The sequence below is a fragment of the Lithobates pipiens genome, unplaced genomic scaffold (assembly GCF_037356315.1).
Source record: "Lithobates pipiens isolate NorthernLeopardFrog02 unplaced genomic scaffold, aLitPip1_a1.2 Scaffold_23, whole genome shotgun sequence".
NCBI lineage: Eukaryota > Metazoa > Chordata > Amphibia > Anura > Ranidae > Lithobates > Lithobates pipiens.
In genome coordinates, this window is record NW_027507785.1 from 117,671,558 (window position 1) to 117,690,550 (window position 18,993).

At 45.1% G+C, this 18,993-nt stretch overlaps 1 protein-coding gene across 2 annotated transcripts in view; it reads left to right on the forward strand.

Annotated features, from left to right (window-relative positions):
• The window catches only part of TMPRSS6 (transmembrane serine protease 6), a 430,707-nt gene extending 427,492 nt beyond the window's left edge, over nt 1-3,215 (forward strand). For both annotated transcript variants that reach the window (XM_077452249.1, XM_077452250.1), the window contains one exon: nt 389-3,215. In XM_077452249.1, coding sequence (XP_077308375.1) covers nt 389-550 — 162 coding nt within the window. In that variant the 3' untranslated portion in view covers nt 551-3,215. The remainder of the gene's footprint in view (nt 1-388) is intronic.
• Nucleotides 3,216-18,993: the final 15,778 nt, after the last annotated feature.

Below are 18,993 nucleotides of genomic sequence, written 5' to 3' on the forward strand. Positions count from 1 at the left end.
TGGTGACATGGGTCTCCTTGACAAGAAGTGATAGGAAATCTCGCCAATAGGGCAAATAGAGCAACAAAAGCCTGACAAAAACTTCTGGTTTTGTAAGGACCTCTCACCTACCTGTTTTGGGGGTCAACATGCATTTTATTCCCTTAGATGAGCTACCCACATGAAGAATATAGACCTAATGACTGGTCCATATTTACTGGTCCATATTCCCAACTCCTGTCTCCCAGATCCCTGATTCTTGGTCCCCTGTTCTCAGTCTGTCTAGACTATACTGTCTTTCTGCTCCTGATTCCTGATCTCCTTACAGTCTTTCTAGCCTAGGTAAATTTTATATCAAATAACCATTATGAGGTTGGTCTAACAACACCATTGTCTTTCTGTATTTCAGGGTGATTCTGGCAGTCCACTTGTTTGCCAAGAACCTGGAGGGCGATGGTTTATAGCAGGGGTTGTGAGTTGGGGCACTGGTTGTGCAAGACCCAACCATTTTGGAGTATATAGCAGAATAACTAGAATTGTTGGATGGATTCACAATGTCACAGCCCAGTAACAAACTGAGATACAATGAATACCTTCAATATCAACCTAGAACATGGTACAATTATCTAAAGAAAGGAACTGAAGATAATCAAAAAAGAGAAGCAATGTGTTTCCAGAACTTGCTATTATAATTTAATTTATTTATTATCAAAAAGTTTTGCTTTAAAGAAAACACTAAAATAATGTACCATTTACATGACGTAGTAAAGGAATAGAAAATTTTGGAAATGTAAAAAATGGCAGTACAAACCAGTGATCTCCAGGCAAATATTTTATAGCTACTAAATTGTCTGTTAAAATTTTATTAGACAAAATATAAACCAGTGTGCTTCAACTCACATCTGCATATGACTCTTCATTAAGGAACTGTGCAGTTTGATCGGCTGATATTGGTTATTGTATTTTGCAGATTATGTTTGTTTTCTTCACTGCATTATTATATAAATTCAATGAAAAATTATATAGACAGAAATTAGACCTACTTTATATTTAAAAACACATGCATATGAGCTCCTATATCCAGACTTGTCCTATTTAATGTATGATGTTTTTTAGTAATTCAACCTCCTTAGGACCTTATGCTTACAATGAATTAATTTGTTGAATTTGTTGAGGATTAAAAAATGGCTCTAATGTTGTATTTGACCTTAACATTGTTGTACAGAAAGATGATATAGCAACCAATCAGATCAATAAAAAAGAGTTTCTAATAGTTTCTTTCACCATTATCCACACTGCTGTTTACTTAAAGTAAGATTCCAGCTTTACCTGCGGGTGAATAGAACCTCTGTGAGATTGTTACTGCTGTTTGTGTACTCAACAGGGAGAATTTCCCTCACTGCCTACCTTGGGGACACAACAGAAAATTAGGGGAAATCTCCACTGTGGAAAATTAATTTATTATACTCAACCCTGCTACCAACAAAGCCTTTCAATAATCCAAAATATATTATAGACAGAGGACACAGTAGTACATAGACACACGTGTACAGTATGTGAAGCCATGCTGTCAGGGCACCTTTGTAATGCATGTTCCTACACTAATTGTTGAAAGCACCCAAAGCGAGTCATGCTATAGCCATGATTATGTTAACAGGCAACCTACTCACTCAAGGCACTTGAGGATCCTGTGTTTTCTACACCAAACAGAACTTGAAAGAGTCACCCGAGTAATCAATTTACCCTGACTTTAAAAGAAAAACCTTCCCCACGCTATAAAAAAAAACAATGGTCTACAATTTCCTTATAAGGCCGCGTACACACGCGCGGACTGTTCGCCCAACTTTGTCCGTCCAACAGTTTCGGCAAACAGTCCGCTCAAACTTGGCATGGACGGACATGGCCACACACGACGGACGAACAGTTTGCTGAAACCGTGCGCGATGACGTTTCGGCACGCACGACGGATCGAAAATTTCGACGTCCAATACACTGCAATGCAACCTTCCGACGTGGAAATCCTTTCTGAGCATGCGCGAGACTTAGTTGGCCGAACAAGCCTACACACGAGCGAACAGTCCGCTGAAACCTTGTTTCAGCGGACAGTTTTTCGGAATTTCCGTAAGACCTTGTTCGTCCAACTGTCCGCTGAAACTGTCCGCTGAAGCCCCACACACGAGCGGACTGTCCGCCCAAACACTGTTCAGCGGACAAGGTTGGGCGAACAGTCCGCCCGTGTGTACGCGGCCTAACACCTTCAGGTTCATGTACAAAATGTTTGCTGAAGTAGGGAACGTGTGTTTAACCAAAAACCATGAACTATCAATTCAGGAATAGATAATGAGTTTACTTCGTGGCTGTTTTTCAGTAACCCGAAATTCAGAACTAGCAGCTGCCATAATTGATAACCTCCTAGTAGTCATTGAGTTCAAGCTTTTAGTCTTTGAAACCTCAGCTAATGGAGGTAGTAGGATAAGATTTTTATATAACAAGTTAACTTTTATTGCTTATTTTTATTGAGCTGAGCTTCATATTTTTTATATATTAGTCCAATGATGGGCACAGCACTCAGATGAGACACTCACTCAGGGCAAGTAGATACAAACAGTCAGGCGGAAGAGGCAATTACAAGACCTGCAAGTACCTCTTCCACTGGATCATACATAGATACAAATCCTGTATTGTTTTTTTCCTGCTTGTGTTATACTGGGGATATTTTCTTTCACTTCCTGTGCCAGAGAAGACATAACAGAAAAAAAAGGAAATCCCAGCTTACATAGATGGCCCTATTTGCTGATTTTTCCTCCCAATGTGGTAACAACTGTGAAATTGCAGATTTACCATCATTTTATTTCATCATGGTCAATGGTCACCAGGACAATCTGAGAGGGTCCCAAGAGGGGACACAGACAGCATTGAAATCCTGACATGGGTTCTAACTGCTCTAACGTTATACAAAACTAAAAATGTTTTAGTCTAGATACACTTTAAAGACAAAAGGCAGTAATCCATGGCAACTACTCAGAATGTGTTTTCTTTTATTACTGCAGTTATTCAAAATGATTGGTTCATATAGGTTACTGCAATGTTCTGCTTTATCGGTTAATGCTTTATCAAAAGGGACCAAATAAGATCGCATATTAGAATGTATAAAATAATTGTTTGACTTTTGTGCAAAGTGTACATCTTTTTTGGTATGCATTAATCTGGCTTAATAAAAAAAAATATTACCTTTGTGCAATGTTTTTTTTTATGCATCAGTAGGCAGCCAGCAAAATGCGATGATTCCAGCAGACGTAACACACACCTGCCTAAAATTTAATGACCAGTTAAATATCACCACTGTGAAGTTAGCTAGGCTGCTGAACCATCATATGCATAAACTTAACATCAGTGTAATTTATATAATTATTTTTTTTATATTTAAAAATATTATGAATATACATAGCAAAAATGTGAAAAGTACTTTCAGCATCTTTAATTTATATCTATCTCCTATCATATTATCCCCCTTACACCCCCCCCCCCCCCCCCCCAGGATCTGTTTTCCTTGTTACCTTTCTAACTTAGCCTATGTCTAACATTCCCTGCATGTATATTTCAGATGTTGTAAATACTGTATATTCCATTTCATCCAGATAGCTCTGTAGGCTTTGATCCGTCCCCGTTCAGCCCGGCAGAGGTACTCCATATTGCTTATATATTCCACTCTCTGTAACCACTCTTTTATGGCTGGTTTGCTAGAGCACCACCATTTAATAGGGATAAGCCCCTTAGCGGCATTGAGCAGAAATGGAACCAACGTTTTTCTATATTGTATCAAGGTTTTAGCTGTCCCATGAAACAAGCAAGTCCAGGGGTGTTGCGGAATCTTCTCCCCTGTTATCTTCTCTCCTGTTATCTTCTCTATATATGCTAATAATTCACACCAGTATTCTCGTATCCTCGGGCAGTCCCACCATATATGCATTGTTGTTCCTATTTGGTTACAATTCCTCCAACACTGGGGGGAATTGTTTGGGTGAAATTTGTTAATTCTAGCTGGGGTCAAGTGCCAACGCACCATACACTTATAGTTTGCCTCTATCGAGGTTATGTCAGTTGCGTAGTTGTGTACTACACCTATCATTTGTGTTTCATCTAGTTTTGTACCCATATCGTGTTCCCATTCATTTACGAAAGGTAGGGTCCCCTGACTTTCTAGGTCTGTTAGAATTGCATATATTTGGTATGTTCCATGTTTTACTGGTGTTTTTCTATTACAGAGCTTTTCGATTGGGGTTAATCCTTCCTCATCTCTGATTGGTTGGGGAATTGTGCTCACAAAGTGTTTTATTTGTAAATATTAGGGATGAGCTTGGTGTTCAAGTCGAACGCATGTTCGACTCGAACACCGGCTGTTCGCCCATTCGGCGAAGCCAGAACTCTGTGGGCCGCTAGCGCCAAATTCGTGTGGTGCTCACGGCCCACAATGCACTGTGCCATCGCAGTGCATTGCTGGCTCATGATTGGCCAAGCATGCACTGTGAGACCCCGCATGCTTGGCCAATCACAGCGCCAGCAGTGAGAAAGCCATAATTGGCCACAGGCAGGATGCCTGTGGCCAATTATAGCTCAGGGTGTTTAGTACACGCCCCACACTATATAAGGCCGTCAGCGCGGTGGCCTTGTGTAGTGTTCCGGCGTCTGCAGGAGTTAGTGGGTGTTGTGTGCCTCCAGCACAGTATACACCTGTATCTACCCTTTATTGCTGTTCTCTAATAGAGCCATCTGCAGGAGTTACATAGTTACATAGTTACATAGTTAGTCAGGTTGAAAAAAGACACAAGTCCATCCAGTTCAACCTTAAAAACAAATAAATAAAATAAAAAATAATCGTACAATCCAAATACCCAATTTTATGCCCACAATTGATCCAGAGGAAGGCGAAAAAAAACCCCAGCAGAGCATGCTCCAATTTGCTACAGCAGGGGAAAAAAATTCCTTCCTGATCCCCCAAGAGGCAATCGGATTTTCCCTGGATCAACTTTACCTATGTTAGTACCCAGTTATATTATGTACATCCAGGAAAGTATCCAGGCCTTTCTTAAAGCAATCTACTGAGCTGGCCAGAACCACCTCTGGCGGGAGTCTATTCCACATTTTCACAGCTCTAACTGTGAAGGAAACTTTCCGTACTTGAAGATGAAATCTCTTTTCCTCTAGACGTAAAAAGTGCCCCCTTGTCCTCTGGGTTGACCGTACAGAGAACAACTCAACACCAAGTTCACTATATGGACCCCTAATATATTTGAACATGTTGATCATATCCCCCCTTATTCTCCTCTTCTCAAGAGTGAATAAATTCAGTTCCTCTAATCTTTCCTCATAGCTGAGTTCCTTCATGCCTCTTATCAGTTTGGTTGCCCTTCTCTGCACTTTCTCCAGTTCCCCAATATCCTTTTTGAGAACTGGTGCCCAAAACTGAACTGCATATTCCAGGTGAGGTCTTACTAATGATTTGAACAGGGGCAAAATGATATCTCTCTCTCTGGAGTCCATACCTCTCTTAATACAAGAAAGGACTTTGCTCGCTTTGGAAACAGCAGCTTGGCATTGCATGCTATTATTGAGCTTATGATCTACCAAAACCCCCAGATCCTTCTCCACTATGGATCCCCCCAGTTGTACTCCCCCTAGCATGTATGATGCATGCATATTCTTAGCCCACAAGTGCATAACTTTACATTTATCAACATTAAACCTCATCTGCCACATAGTCGCCCAATTAGACAGTGTATTGAGGTCGGCTTGTAAATTGGAGACATCCTGTAAGGACGTTATTCCACTGCATAGCTTGGTGTCATCTGCAAAGACAGAAATGTTACTTTTGATCCCAGACCCAATATCATTTATAAAGATGTTAAAAAGTAAGGGTCCCAGCACTGAACCTTGGGGTACACCACTGATAACCTTAGACCATTCAGAGTAAGAATCATTAACCACGACTCTCTGAATTCTGTCTTTTAGCCAATTTTTTATCCATTTACAAACTGATATTTCCAAACCTGTAGACTTTACCTTACACATGAGCCGTGTGTGGGGAACTGTATCGAACGCTTTTGCAAAATCCAAGTATACCACGTCAACCGCCACCCCTCTGTCCAAGGTTTTACTTACCTCCTCATAAAAAGAAATCAGATTTGTCTGACAACTTCTGTCTTTCATGAATCCATGTTGTCTGTTGCTTAAAGTGTTTTTGTTCAGCAAGAACTCGTCGATGTGGTCTTTTATTAAAAGCTCCAGTATCTTCCCAGCTATAGAAGTTAAGCTAACAGGTCTATAGTTACTTGGTAAAGACTTAGATCCCTTTTTAAATATAGGCACCACGTTCGCCCTGCGCCAATCCAGTGGGACTATTCCCGTCATTAATGAGTCCCTAAAAATTAGATAGTTAGTGGGTGTTGTGTGCCTCCAGTGCAGTAAACACCTGTATCTACCGTTTATTGCTGTTCTCTAATAGAGCCATCTGCAGGAGTTAGTGGGTGTTGTGTGCCTCCAGCTCAGTATACACCTGTATCTACCCTTTATTGCTGTTCTCTAACAGAGTCATCTGCAGGAGTTAGTGGGTGTTGTGTGCCTCCAGCACAGCACAATATACACCTGTACCTACCCTTTAATGCTAGAGTTCTCTAATACAGTCATCTGCAGGAGTTAGTGGGTGTTGTGTGCCTCCAGTGCAGTATACACCTGTATCTATCCTTTATTGCTGTTCTCTAATAGAGCCATCTGCAGGAGTTAATGGGTGTTGTGTGCCTCCAGTGCAGTATACACCTGTATCTACCCTTTATTGCTGGAGTTCTCTAATACAGCCATCTGTAGGAGTTAGTGAGTGTTGTGTGCCTCCAGCACAGCAAAGTATACACCTGTATGTACCCTTTATTGCTGTTGTTCTATAATAAAGGCATCTGCAGGAGTTAGTGGGTGTTGTGTGTCTCCAGCACAGCACAATATCACCTGTATCTACCCTTTATTGCTGGTGTTCTATCATACAGGCATCTGCAGGAGTTAGTGGGTGTTGTGTGCCTCCAGCACAATATACACTACCCATTGGCTGCTTTTCCCATCTCCCTGCAGGCCATTACTATGTCTGGAAGGCCAACAAGGAGAGGCAGACAGTCACGAGCCAATAAAAGAGGGCAAGTATGCTCTGTGTCTAGAGACAACAGTGCTGGTCGTGGACGCGGTGCATCGTCATCAGCACGTGGCCATGGGACACGCTTGTCCTTATTTTCGGCAGCTGGACGTGTTGAGCCGCATCATGCCGAAAACTTAGTAGAGTGGATAACCTTCATCCTCCTCATCCTCTCTCACCCAGGCTCAAGGTACTAGCAAAGCAGCTGCCAACGCCTCTTCTTCCCTCGTCTCAATGTCATCATTAGTCACTCCTTCCCTAGACCCGCCATGTCCTCCTGAGGAGTCCCCCGAAATGTTTGAGCACAGTGTTGGGTACATGCTCCAGGAGGATGTCCAGTGTTTTGAAGGCTCTGATGATGATACTCAGCTAGAGGAAGGCAGTAGCCTGTGCCCAGAGAGAGGGGATGCTCAAGAAGGACGGTAATCTAGCTGCAGCATACTCCCAGGTTTGCTCCAGTGATGAAGAGGGAGGGGATGATGAGGTCACTGACTCCACATGGGTACCTGATAGGAGAGAGGAGGAGGCACATCTCCAATGAGGCAGGACAGCACACCGACTGAATCACACCGCAGAGTTCCGCCTGTGCAGGGCGCTGCCTCTGCACGTTATTCCAAAAGTTCTTTGGTGTGGGCCTTTTTAAAGATGAGTGCATCAGATCGCACCGCTGCTATTTGGAACATATGTCTCAAGCGTATCTCGCGTGGCCAAAACATTAGCCGCTTGGGTACCACATACTTGACCAGACATATGTTGACCTGCCATGCAGCTCGTTGGCAAGCGTACCTTAAAGACCCACACCAAAGAACAAAGCGGACCTCTCCTTGCTCCTCATCAGCTGGGATCTCCAACCCCACTAGACCTTCAGTCCTCTCTGAAACCTGCACTGAGAGGAATGAAGGTGTAGAATTAGGTGTGTCACAGCCAAGTGCTTGCGGGCACTCTGCTAGCAGTACACCCACGTCCTATTGTAGAAGGCGAATTTCCCTGACCCAGCTGCTGGACTGTAGAAAGAAGTTCACTCCCAGCCATCCACATGCCCAGCGGTTGAATGCTAGCTTGGCTAAATTGCTAGCACTTCAACTGCTGCCTTTTCAATTGGTAGACTCGGCCCCTTTCTGTGAGTTTGTCCAATGTGCGGTTCCTCAGTGGCAGGTCCCCAAATGCCACTTGTGGAAGGCAATGTCCTTGCCTCGCTGGACAGGGCAGTCAGCGGTAAGGTGCATATTACCGCTGACTCATGGTCCAGCAGGCATGGACAGGGACGTTACCTGTCTTTCACGGCCCATTGGGTCACTCTTCTGGCAGCTGGGAAGGATGCAGGACAAGGTGCAGTAGTGTTGGAGGTAGTTTCGCCACCATGCCTCCAAAATGCTACTACTGGTTGTGACACACCTTTCTCCTCCACCCCTCCTCTTCTTCTTGCTCCATGGCCTCTTCCAGTGCTCTGTCCCCGGAAACCAGCAGGGCTCCGTAGGCGTTCAAGGGGCTATGCAAGTATGCAGGCAAAAAGATGCCATGCCGTGCTTGCGCTGGTTTGTTTGGGGGACAGGAGCCACACTTGGGCAGATATTTTGTCAGCTCTGCAGGGGCAGGCCGAGAGGTGGTTGAAGCCACGCCAGCTTAAGCCAGGAATGGTGGTTTGCGACAATGGCACCAACCTCCTCTCCGTCCTCCGACAGGGACAACTGACCCATGTGCCCTGTGAGGCTCACGTCCTTAACCTGGTGGTGCAGCAGTTCTTCGGCAGGTACCCGGGCTTACAGGATGTCCTGAAGCAGGCCAGGAAAGTCTGTGTGCATTTCAGCCGATCATTTAATGCCAGTGCTCAGCTGGCTGAGCTCCAAAAGGAGCTGAACCTGCCCAAGAACGCCTTATATGTGACATGCCCACCAAGTGGAACTCAACGTTGGCCATGCTGCAGCAGCTGCACACACAGCAGAGGGCCATCAATGAGTACCTGTGTGACTACGGCACCAGGACATGGTCAGGGGAGCTCAGTTTTTTCTCCCCACACTAGTGGGGCATGATCAGGGATGCATGCACTGTCCTGTCACCGTTTGAGGAGGCCACAAGGATGGTGAGCAGTGACAGTGCATGCATCAGTGACACTGTACCTCTTGTCCACCCGTTGGAGCATATACGCTGCGTGGAATAATGGACAGGGCACTTGAGGCAGAACAGAGGCAGGAAGAGGAGGACTTCCTTGCCTCTCAAGGCCCCCTTTATCCAGACAGTGTTCCTGCTGTCCCACCGATCACACAGGAAGAGGACGAGGAGTAGGAGGATGATGATTGTGTCAGCATGAAGGTGGAGCCTGGCACTCAGCAGCAGCAGTCTTGTAGGGATGATTTACAGTCCTAAGAAACCCATGAACCCGTAGCTGCGGATCATGTTGTCCTTAGTGACCCAGAGGACTCTGGACCAAATGCCTCAGATAACCTACGCTGCATGGCCTCCCTGATCCTGCAAAGCCTGCGGAAGGATCCTCGTATTCTTCGGATCAAGGAAAGGGACCATTACTGGCTGGCCACTCTCCTTGATTCACGGTACAAGGGTAAGGTTGCGGACCTTATCTTGCCATTGCAGAGGGAGCAGAGGATGAGACATCTCCGGGAGGCCTTGCAGAAAGGTCTGTGCAACGCGTTCCCAGAGACTGGGAGGTTACAAACTCCTGGTCCTGTACAACGTGTTGCTGAGGCATCGGTCAGAAGGACCAGTGGAGAAGGTGGCCATCTGACTGATGCGTTCAGACAATTTTTTAGTCCGCAGCCCCAAGGTATGATTGGTTCCAGCAACCATCGCCAGCATCTGATTTACATGGTGCAGGAATACCTAGGGGCAAGGTCAGACTTGGACACCTTTCCCACCGAACATCCTTTGGCTTACTGGGTCTTGAGGATGGATCACTGGCCAGAGCTTGCATAGTATGCAATTGAGCTACTGGCCTGTCCTGCATCCAGCGTTCTTTCGAAACGCACCTTCAGTGCTGCTGGTGGCTTTGTTACCGATCACAGGGTGCACCTGTCCACTGGCTCGGTTGATCGACTGACCTTCATAAATATGAATCAGTCTTGGATCACCCACAGCTACCAAGCACCTGAAGCTGATGTAACCGAATAATTGTTTTTTAAATATCACATCCCTTCAAGACTGCCTATGCTGATGCTGAGTGACTGTCCTGTTATGTTGACTGTCTATCCTCTTCCTCCTCTGCTGATATCTTGGAAGAACATTTTTGGTTCTGGGTGATGCCACCAGCCCAATTTTTCAGCCCCTGTTTAACAGGGGCATGTAATTACAATTTTTGATGCAATGCTTTGCAGCAGGGCTCATTCTTGCACTACAAATAGAGTATATGGGAGAGGTTGCAGTTTATAGGCCCAATTTTTCAGCCCCCGTTTAACAGGGGCATGTTATGCAATTTTTTATGCAATGCTTTGCAGCAGGGCTCATTCCTGCACTACAACTAGAGTATATGGGAGAGGTTGCAGTGTCGTGGCACCAGTGCCTAAGGCCCAATTTTTCAGCCCCTGTCTAACAGGGGAATGTAATTACAATTTTTGATGCAATGCTTTGCAGCAGGGCTCATTTCTGCACTACAAATAGAGTATATGGGAAAGGTTGCAGTGTATAGGCCCAATTTTTCAGCCCCTGTTTAACAGGGGCATGTAATTACAATTTTTGATGCAATGCTTTGCAGCAGGGCTCATTCCTGCACTCCAACTAGAGTATATGGGAGAGGTTGCAGTGTCGTGGCACCAACAAGCAGTGCCTAAGGCCCAATTTTTCAGTCCCCGCTTAACAGGTGCATGTAATTACAATTCTTGATATAATATTTCACAGCAGGGCCCATTCCTGTGCCCACTGAGAGTAACTGTGAGGACTTATAGTGTTGTGGCACCAGCACCACCACCACAACCACCAAAGGCCCAATTTTTCTACCACTGTTCAACAATGGCATGTAATTACAATTCTTGATATAATCTTTCACAGCAGGGCGCTCCAGCGCCCAACAAGAGTCACTTTGAGGGCTTACAATGTTGTGGCAACACCGACACCTTGTTATGCCATTTCTGCAGAGCATATAGGGCAGACCCCTACTTTCAAACATTCAACTTACAAACGTCTCCTACTTGCAAACGGAAGGAGACAACAGGAAGTGAGATGAAAAAAGACGTACGGCAAAAAAAAATTATACAGGGTTGATAACCCTTCCCTATGTTTTCCAAAAAGCTTAAAAATAGATTTTTTGACTAGAGCTACACTTTAAAAATGTACCAGTTCAAAATTACAAACAGATTCTACTTAACACAACAAACCTACACAGTCCCTGTCTTGTTTGCACCGCCTGTATACTGCTGTTCTGAGTATATAGGGCCTGGGGGCCCCACGTCTTTCCTTTTTTTAATATGGGTACGGGATTCCCCTTAATATCCGTACAAGACCCAAAGGGGCTGGTAATGGGCAGGGGGGGCTACCCATGCCATTTTTCTCAATGATTTTCATCCATATTGCCGGAACCAGATATTACATTAAAACCGCAAGCAGTTTTAAATCGCTTTTTTTCTGTTAAATGTCATTTTGTGCAGGGACTGTTCTAAACACGGGAAACACGTGCCACTTCACAGGCATACTATAAACACCCCCCAGGCACAATATTTAAAGGAATATTTCACTTTCTTTTTCACTTTAATCGTCATTAAAATCAGTGCTCCCGAAAAAACGGCCGTTTTTAAAAACATTTTAGGCATTGACCCATGTCCCCTGGGGCAGGAGCCAGGTCCCCAAACCCTTTTTAGGACAATATCTTACATATTAGCCATTAAAATTAGTACTTTTTATTTTGAATATTCAAGTCCCATAGACTTCAATGGGGTTCTAAAGTTCGCACGAATTTTGGGTCCATTCGAAAGTTCTGGTGCAAACCGAACCGGAGGGTGTTCGGCTCATCCCTAGTAGTGATTAATGCTTTATGCTCTGAATGGTCTAAGGTTATTAATGGTGTAATTGTACCTCAAGGTTTATAAATGATATAGAGTTTGGGATGGTGTTCGCAGATAACACCCAGCCGTGTAGTGAAATAACATCCTTAAAGTATGTCCCCTACTTGCATGCAGACCTTAATGTACTGATTAACTGGGTAACTAGGTGGAAAATTAGGTTTAATGTTGATAAATGTAAATGTATGCACTTGGGGTCTAAAAACTTGCATGCATCACACTTACATTGTAGTAAAACAACTGGGGGAGTCAGTGTTAAAGAAGGATTTGGGTGTTCTGGTAGATCATAAATTCAATAATAGCATGCAGTGTCAAGCTGTAATTTCTAAAGCAAGTGAAATACTTTCTAGTATTAAAAGAGTGTGAGGGGTTAGCTCGGCAGCGGGTGTGTGTGACCCCCTGGATGGGTTCACAACACAAAATCAGGCACAGCAGACAGCGTTGTAGGTGCAAAAAAAAACAAAAGATGCGGTTTATTTATGCTACATGCAGTGAAACATATAACAGCCAAACAAAAATAAAACATGAAAATAAATCCTGGTCAGCTTGACCTCTAATTACACACTTAGATTCCCTGTCTAACAACTGAGTGCAGCCTTGTGCTGCACCAGTCCCTGTCTCTGTTGTAGAGGTTTGCCACACAGGCGTTAACTCACCGCACAGAACAGGTGTCACACTCCCCAGTCTATACAAACACAAAACTGGTTCCAGGATGGAGCATCTCGCTAAGCATGCTGGGGTTTTTTGTAGAGGTCTTAATGAGCCCACTTACTTCAGCTGGGCTCATTAACTCTTCCCCTCTAGTTGTACAAGTCTGCATAAAGCCTAAATCTAGGGCCTACATATTTGCCCTCCTGGATACAACCAGGTGATTTTACCTGCCTGCTGCCACATACCCCCCCTCTTGTTTCAACCTTGGGGTTGTAACACAAGCAGTCAGACACGCATGTATCCGAGACAAAGCATCCACATTCCCCATTTTAACACCAGGGCGATGCTTAACTGTAAAGTTAAATTCCTGTAGGGCCAGGAACCACCTATTTAGCCTTCTATTGGTCTCCTTGTTTTGAGCCATCCACTTTAAAGGAGCGTGATCAGTCACCAGGTCAAAGTGCCTACCTTGCAGATAGTACCGAAGGGAATCTAGAGCCCACTTCACTGCTAAACATTCCTTCTCAATCGTGGAGTAATTTACCTCATGGGACTTCAACTTCCTGCTGAGGTAAATGACTGGGTGCTCTTCCCCGTTCCAGACCTGGGATAACACTGCTCCTAACCCAATGTCTGATGCATCAGTTTGTACCACGAAGTCCTTAGAAAAGTCTGGTGAGTACAATACTGGCTGGCTACATAAGGCTGTTTTTAAGGACTGAAATGCTTCTTCAGCCTCTGGGGACCATTTAACCATGACCGACTCTTTCCCTTTTGTCAGGTTGGTGAGGGGCACAGCCTGAGAAGCAAAATGGGGAATGAATCGTCGATAATAGCCAGCGATTCCCAGAAAGGCTCTTACCTGTTTCTTGCTGTTGGGACGTGGCCAACTCTGTATGGCCTCGACTTTATTGACTTGGGGTTTTATCACCCCCCTCCCAATAGTGTACTCAAGATATTTGGCCTCCTCCTGTCCAATGGTACACTTCTTTGGATTGGCCGTAAACCCAGCTTCCCGGATAGAGTCTAGGACTGCTTGTACTTTTGGCAAATGTGAGACCCAGTCTGTGCTATGGATAATCACATCATCCAGGTAAGCTGCAGCATATTTCTGATGGGGCCTCAGAATCTTATCCATTTTCCGCTGGAATGTTGCCGGTGCATTCTGTAACCCAAACGGCATTCTCTTATATTGGAATGCCCCATCTGGGGTTACAAACGCAGTTTTCTCCTTGGCCGACTCGGCCAGGGGAATTTGCCAATACCCTTTGGTGAGATCAAGAGTTGTCATATATCGGGCTGTTCCCAGCCGGTCAATCATCTCATCTATACGCGGCATGGGGTAGGTGTCAAATTTTGTAACTTTATTCAATTGTCGAAAATCGTTACAAAACCGCCAGCTCCCATCAGGTTTGGGCACTAGTACGATAGGACTGGACCAGTCACTCTGGGACTCCTCTATCACACCCAATTCCAGCATCCTTTGAACCTCCCCACGTATTGCCTCCCGTCGGGCCTCTGGTATTCTATAAGGTTTTAGTTTTACCCTTTCTCCTGGCGGGGTGATAATGTCATGCTCTACGCCAGATGTTTGTCCCGGCAGCTCAGAGAAAATCTCTTTGTTACGAAGTAAAAACTCTTTAACCTCCTGTTGTTGGGCTTTCGATAAGGTGTCTGCTATTCCAACCTCAGGAACTAAGCAATCAGGCTGTGCTTGTGACAAAGTCTCTGCGACTAAGGATTCCCTATCCTTCCAGGCTTTCAGCAGATTGACGTGATAGATCTGCTCCGGCTTTCTTCGCCTTCCTGGCTGTCTAACCCTGTAGTTCACCTCACTAATTTTTTCAATTACTTCGTATGGACCTTGCCATTTGGCCAGAAATTTGCTTTCAACCGTAGGGACTAGCACCAAGACCCTATCCCCCGGGGAAAAAGTACGGGTCTTGGCCCCACGGTTGTACACTCTCTGCTGTGCTAACTGCGCTTGGGTCAAATGTTCCTTTACGATTGGCATTACCTGTGCAATTCTATCTTGCATCAGGGCGACATGCTCAATCACGCTCCTGTGAGGAGAACTCTCATTTTCCCAAGTTTCCTTGGCGATATCCAGCAGCCCTCTTGGGTGTCTCCCATAGAGCAACTCGAAGGGTGAGAAACCCGTAGAGAATTGGGGTACCTCCCTAATGGCAAACATCAAATAGGGTATTAGACAGTCCCAATTCTTTCCATCTCTATCCACCACCTTCTTTAACATTTGTTTTAGGGTTTTGTTGAATCTTTCAACCAACCCATCTGTTTGGGGGTGATACACAGATGTACGCAATTGTGTCACTTTGTACAACTTGCATAGTTCTTTCATAACCCTGGACATAAAGGGTGTACCTTGGTCCGTAAGCAGTTCCTTACAAATACCCACACGGCTAAAAACAAGAGATAGCTCTTTGGCTATGGTTTTGGCCGAGGTATTTCGAAGAGGAATTGCTTCCGGATAACGGGTAGCATAGTCCAATATAACCAAAATGTACTGATGCCCCCTAGCAGACTTCATTATCGGACCTACCAAATCCATTGCGATCCTCTCAAAGGGGACCTCAATGATAGGAAGAGGTACCAGCGGGTTACGGAAATGTGGCATAGGTGCCAACTTCTGACACACAGGGCAGGAGGAACAATAACTTTCTGTTTCCTTCATGACCCCAGGCCAATAGAATCTCTGCAGTACCCTCTCTCTGGTTTTCTCGGTCCCCAGATGACCTCCCAGAATGTGCCCATGGGCCAATTCTAACACCAACTTCCTGTAAGGTTTGGGCACCACAAGTTGCTCAATTGTTTCTTCTGCCCTTTGAGCCACTCGATACAGCAGGTCCCTTTCCATAGTGAAGTACGGATAAGTGCAAGTCTTATCTGGGTTCACTAACTCGCCATCTATTTTCACCACATTTTCCCGTGCCTTTATTAGGGTGGGATCTTTTAACTGTTCTGTGGCAAAATTTTCCCTGTGAACCTCAAGATCTGAAAACTCCACAGACGGCATGTTTTCATCTGAGGATGTTGGCTCCTCCCCAGTTTCTCGAGTTTCCCCCTCCAATACCGACAAGGGAAATTCAGGAGAGTCCTCACCACTCCCAGAGGAATTCTGGTCATCTTCCTGGTCTATAGGGGCACCAGTGGGGGGCTCAGGACAATCCCAGAGTTCCCAGAATTTTGGAAAATCCCTTCCCACAATAGCATCATGTGGTAAGTGAGACACTAACCCCACCTGATGAGAGAGGTTACCTTTGGGGGTCTCAAAAAACACTGAAGTTACAGGATACTCTCGGGTGTCCCCATGCACACAAATAACAGCCACATTGTTCTTCCCAGAGACCTCTGTAGTAACTAATTCAGCTTTTATCAATGTTACCAGGCTACCCGAATCCAGCAACACATCAACATTTCTACCATTAATACACATTTTACATAAATGTTTCTCAGGTCCCCGAATGGCAGTGCAGGCAACTGTCGCAAACAGCGACTGACGTCTCTCCCTTATAAAGTCACATTGCATAGGCTCATCCACAACTGGGCAATTGGCTGCAATATGTCCCTCTTGCCGGCAGCGGTAGCAAATAATCTTTTTCGCTGCCTCTTGCAGCCTGGGCTTCCCGGGCTGCTCCCGCCAGACCTTAGGTAGAACTCCCATCCTCTCACTCTCTCCACCCTCACCCCACCACTGGGGATGATCTGGTCTTAGGATGGAAAGTCCGTGAGTCCCTGGAAGAGGTGGTCAAGTTCTCTGTAGCCAAGTACCTCTCAACCAGATCCACAAGTTTATCTGCATTTTCTGGGTCTCCATGGCTTACCCATTTTTGGATGGTAGTAGGAAGAGCTCTCAGGAAACGATCCATAACCACACGTTCCACAATGTTTGGTGCGGTCAAAATCTCTGGCTGCAGCCACTTCCTGCTCAGGTGAATGAGATCATACATTTGAGATCTGGGGGTTTTCCAACCTGAAAAGTCCAATTATGCACACGCTGAGCCCGGACGGCCAGGGTGACACCCAGCCGTGCCAATATTTCTGTTTTTAGTACCACATTTAGGTCATAATAAGCTTTCTGCGATTCCCCAGTTAACAGAGGGGCCACCAGTCCAGCCCATTGCTCCTTAGGCCACTTTTCCCTTTCAGCAGTCCTTTCAAATGTGGTCAAAAACACCTCCGGATCATCCTCTCCAGTCATTTTTGTCAGTAAACGGCTCACACCAAAGGATGCGGTATTATTGTAACCACTTGCTTCATTGGTCTGCGGACGTTGCTGTATCAATGTCTCTATTTGCTGTTGAAAACTCTGCTCTTGCTTCTGCAACAGGTCTATGAAGCAGGCTTCAGATTGCTGCTGGGCTTGTTGTTGAGCTTCCAGACTCTGCTGCAAAATTGCATTTGTCTGCTGCTGGGCTTGTTGCTGAGCTTCCAAACTCTGCTGGTGAGCCTTCTGCTGAGCTTCCAGACTCTGCTGCAAAGTTGCATTTGTCTGCTGCTGGGCTGCAAGGCTCCTTTGTAAACCCGCATTTGTTTGCTGCTGATTTGCATTTGCTAGAGCCAGCTGTCTCAGTATCTCCTCCATGCTGGCCTTAAAAAAAAAAAAAAAAAACTGCCCGCATTCTCCACCAACTGTGAGGGGTTAGCTCGGCAGCGGGTGTGTGTGACCCCCTGGATGGGTTCACAACACAAAATCAGGCACAGCAGACAGCGTTGTAGGTGAAAAAAAAAACAAAAGATGCGGTTTATTTATGCTACATGCAGTGAAACATATAACAGCCAAACAAAAATAAAACATGAAAATAAATCCTGGTCAGCTTGACCTCTAATTACACACTTAGATTCCCTGTCTAACAACTGAGTGCAGCCTTGTGCTGCACCAGTCCCTGTCTCTGTTGTAGAGGTTTGCCACACAGGCGTTAACTCACCGCACAGAACAGGTGTCACACTCCCCAGTCTATACAAACACAAAACTGGTTCCAGGATGGAGCATCTCCCTAAGCATGCTGGGGTTTTTTGTAGAGGTCTTAATGAGCCCACTTACTTCAGCTGGGCTCATTAACTCTTCCCCTCTAGTTGTATAAGTCTGCATAAAGCCTGAATCTAGGGCATACATATTTCCCATCCTGGATACAACCAGGTGACTTTACCTGCCTGCTGCCACAAGAGGCATAGACTGCAGAGTGAGAGAGACATACATAATTTTGGCCCTTTATAAGGAATTTGTAATAACTCATCTTTAACATGCCGTTCAGTATTGGGCAGAATCTCATAAAGGATATTGGGGATCTGGAAAAAGTGCAAAGAAGGGCAACCAAACTGACGAGAGCCACAGAGGAGCCAAGCTATAAGGAAATATTAACAAAACTGAATTTATTTATTATTTCTCTTTAGAAAGATAAATTAAGGGCGATATGATCACCAAGTATAAATATATGTGGTCCATATAGTGAACTTGGTACAAAGTTATTCACTTTAAGGTCATTACAAAGCACTCTTTACTTCTGGAGGAAAAGTTTATCTGCCACATGCAGAAAGACTTCTTTGCAGTAGGAGCAGTGAAAATGTGAAATCATTTTCCTGAGAACTGGTTCAGGCCAGCTCAGTAGATTGTTTAAAAAAAAAGGATTGGATGCATTCCAAAATGTAATTGAATATTAATATTTTAAGGTAATAACACTGGGAGTTGTTGCTCTAGAGAATATCCAATTGCCTTGCCACCCTATCCTTATCCTTTCAGCTGTTTTTAGCCACTTACCGTATATACTCGAGTATAAGCCGAGATTTTCAGCCTCTTTTTTGAGGCTGAAAGTGCCCCCCTCGGCTTATACTCGAGTCATCGCTGTCTGCCTGCTCGATCAGCGTGTCGAGCAGACAGACAGCGGCCATTCTATTCTAATTCAAAAGCCGCGCCTCCGGCTCCGCCTTCGCCTGTGATAGGCGGAACACTGAATTTCCCAGCAGCCTGTGTTCCGCCTATCACGGACATCCGCTCATCCTCGTACTACGGACGAGGATGAAAGGATGGCCGTGATAGGCGGAACACAGACTGCTGGGAAATTGTGTTCCGCCTATCACAGACAGGGAGGCGCGGCATTTGAACAGGAAAATGGGCGCCGACGAAGAGCGGTGATCCTGGGACGGGACCGGACGGAGGCTCGGCTCGGC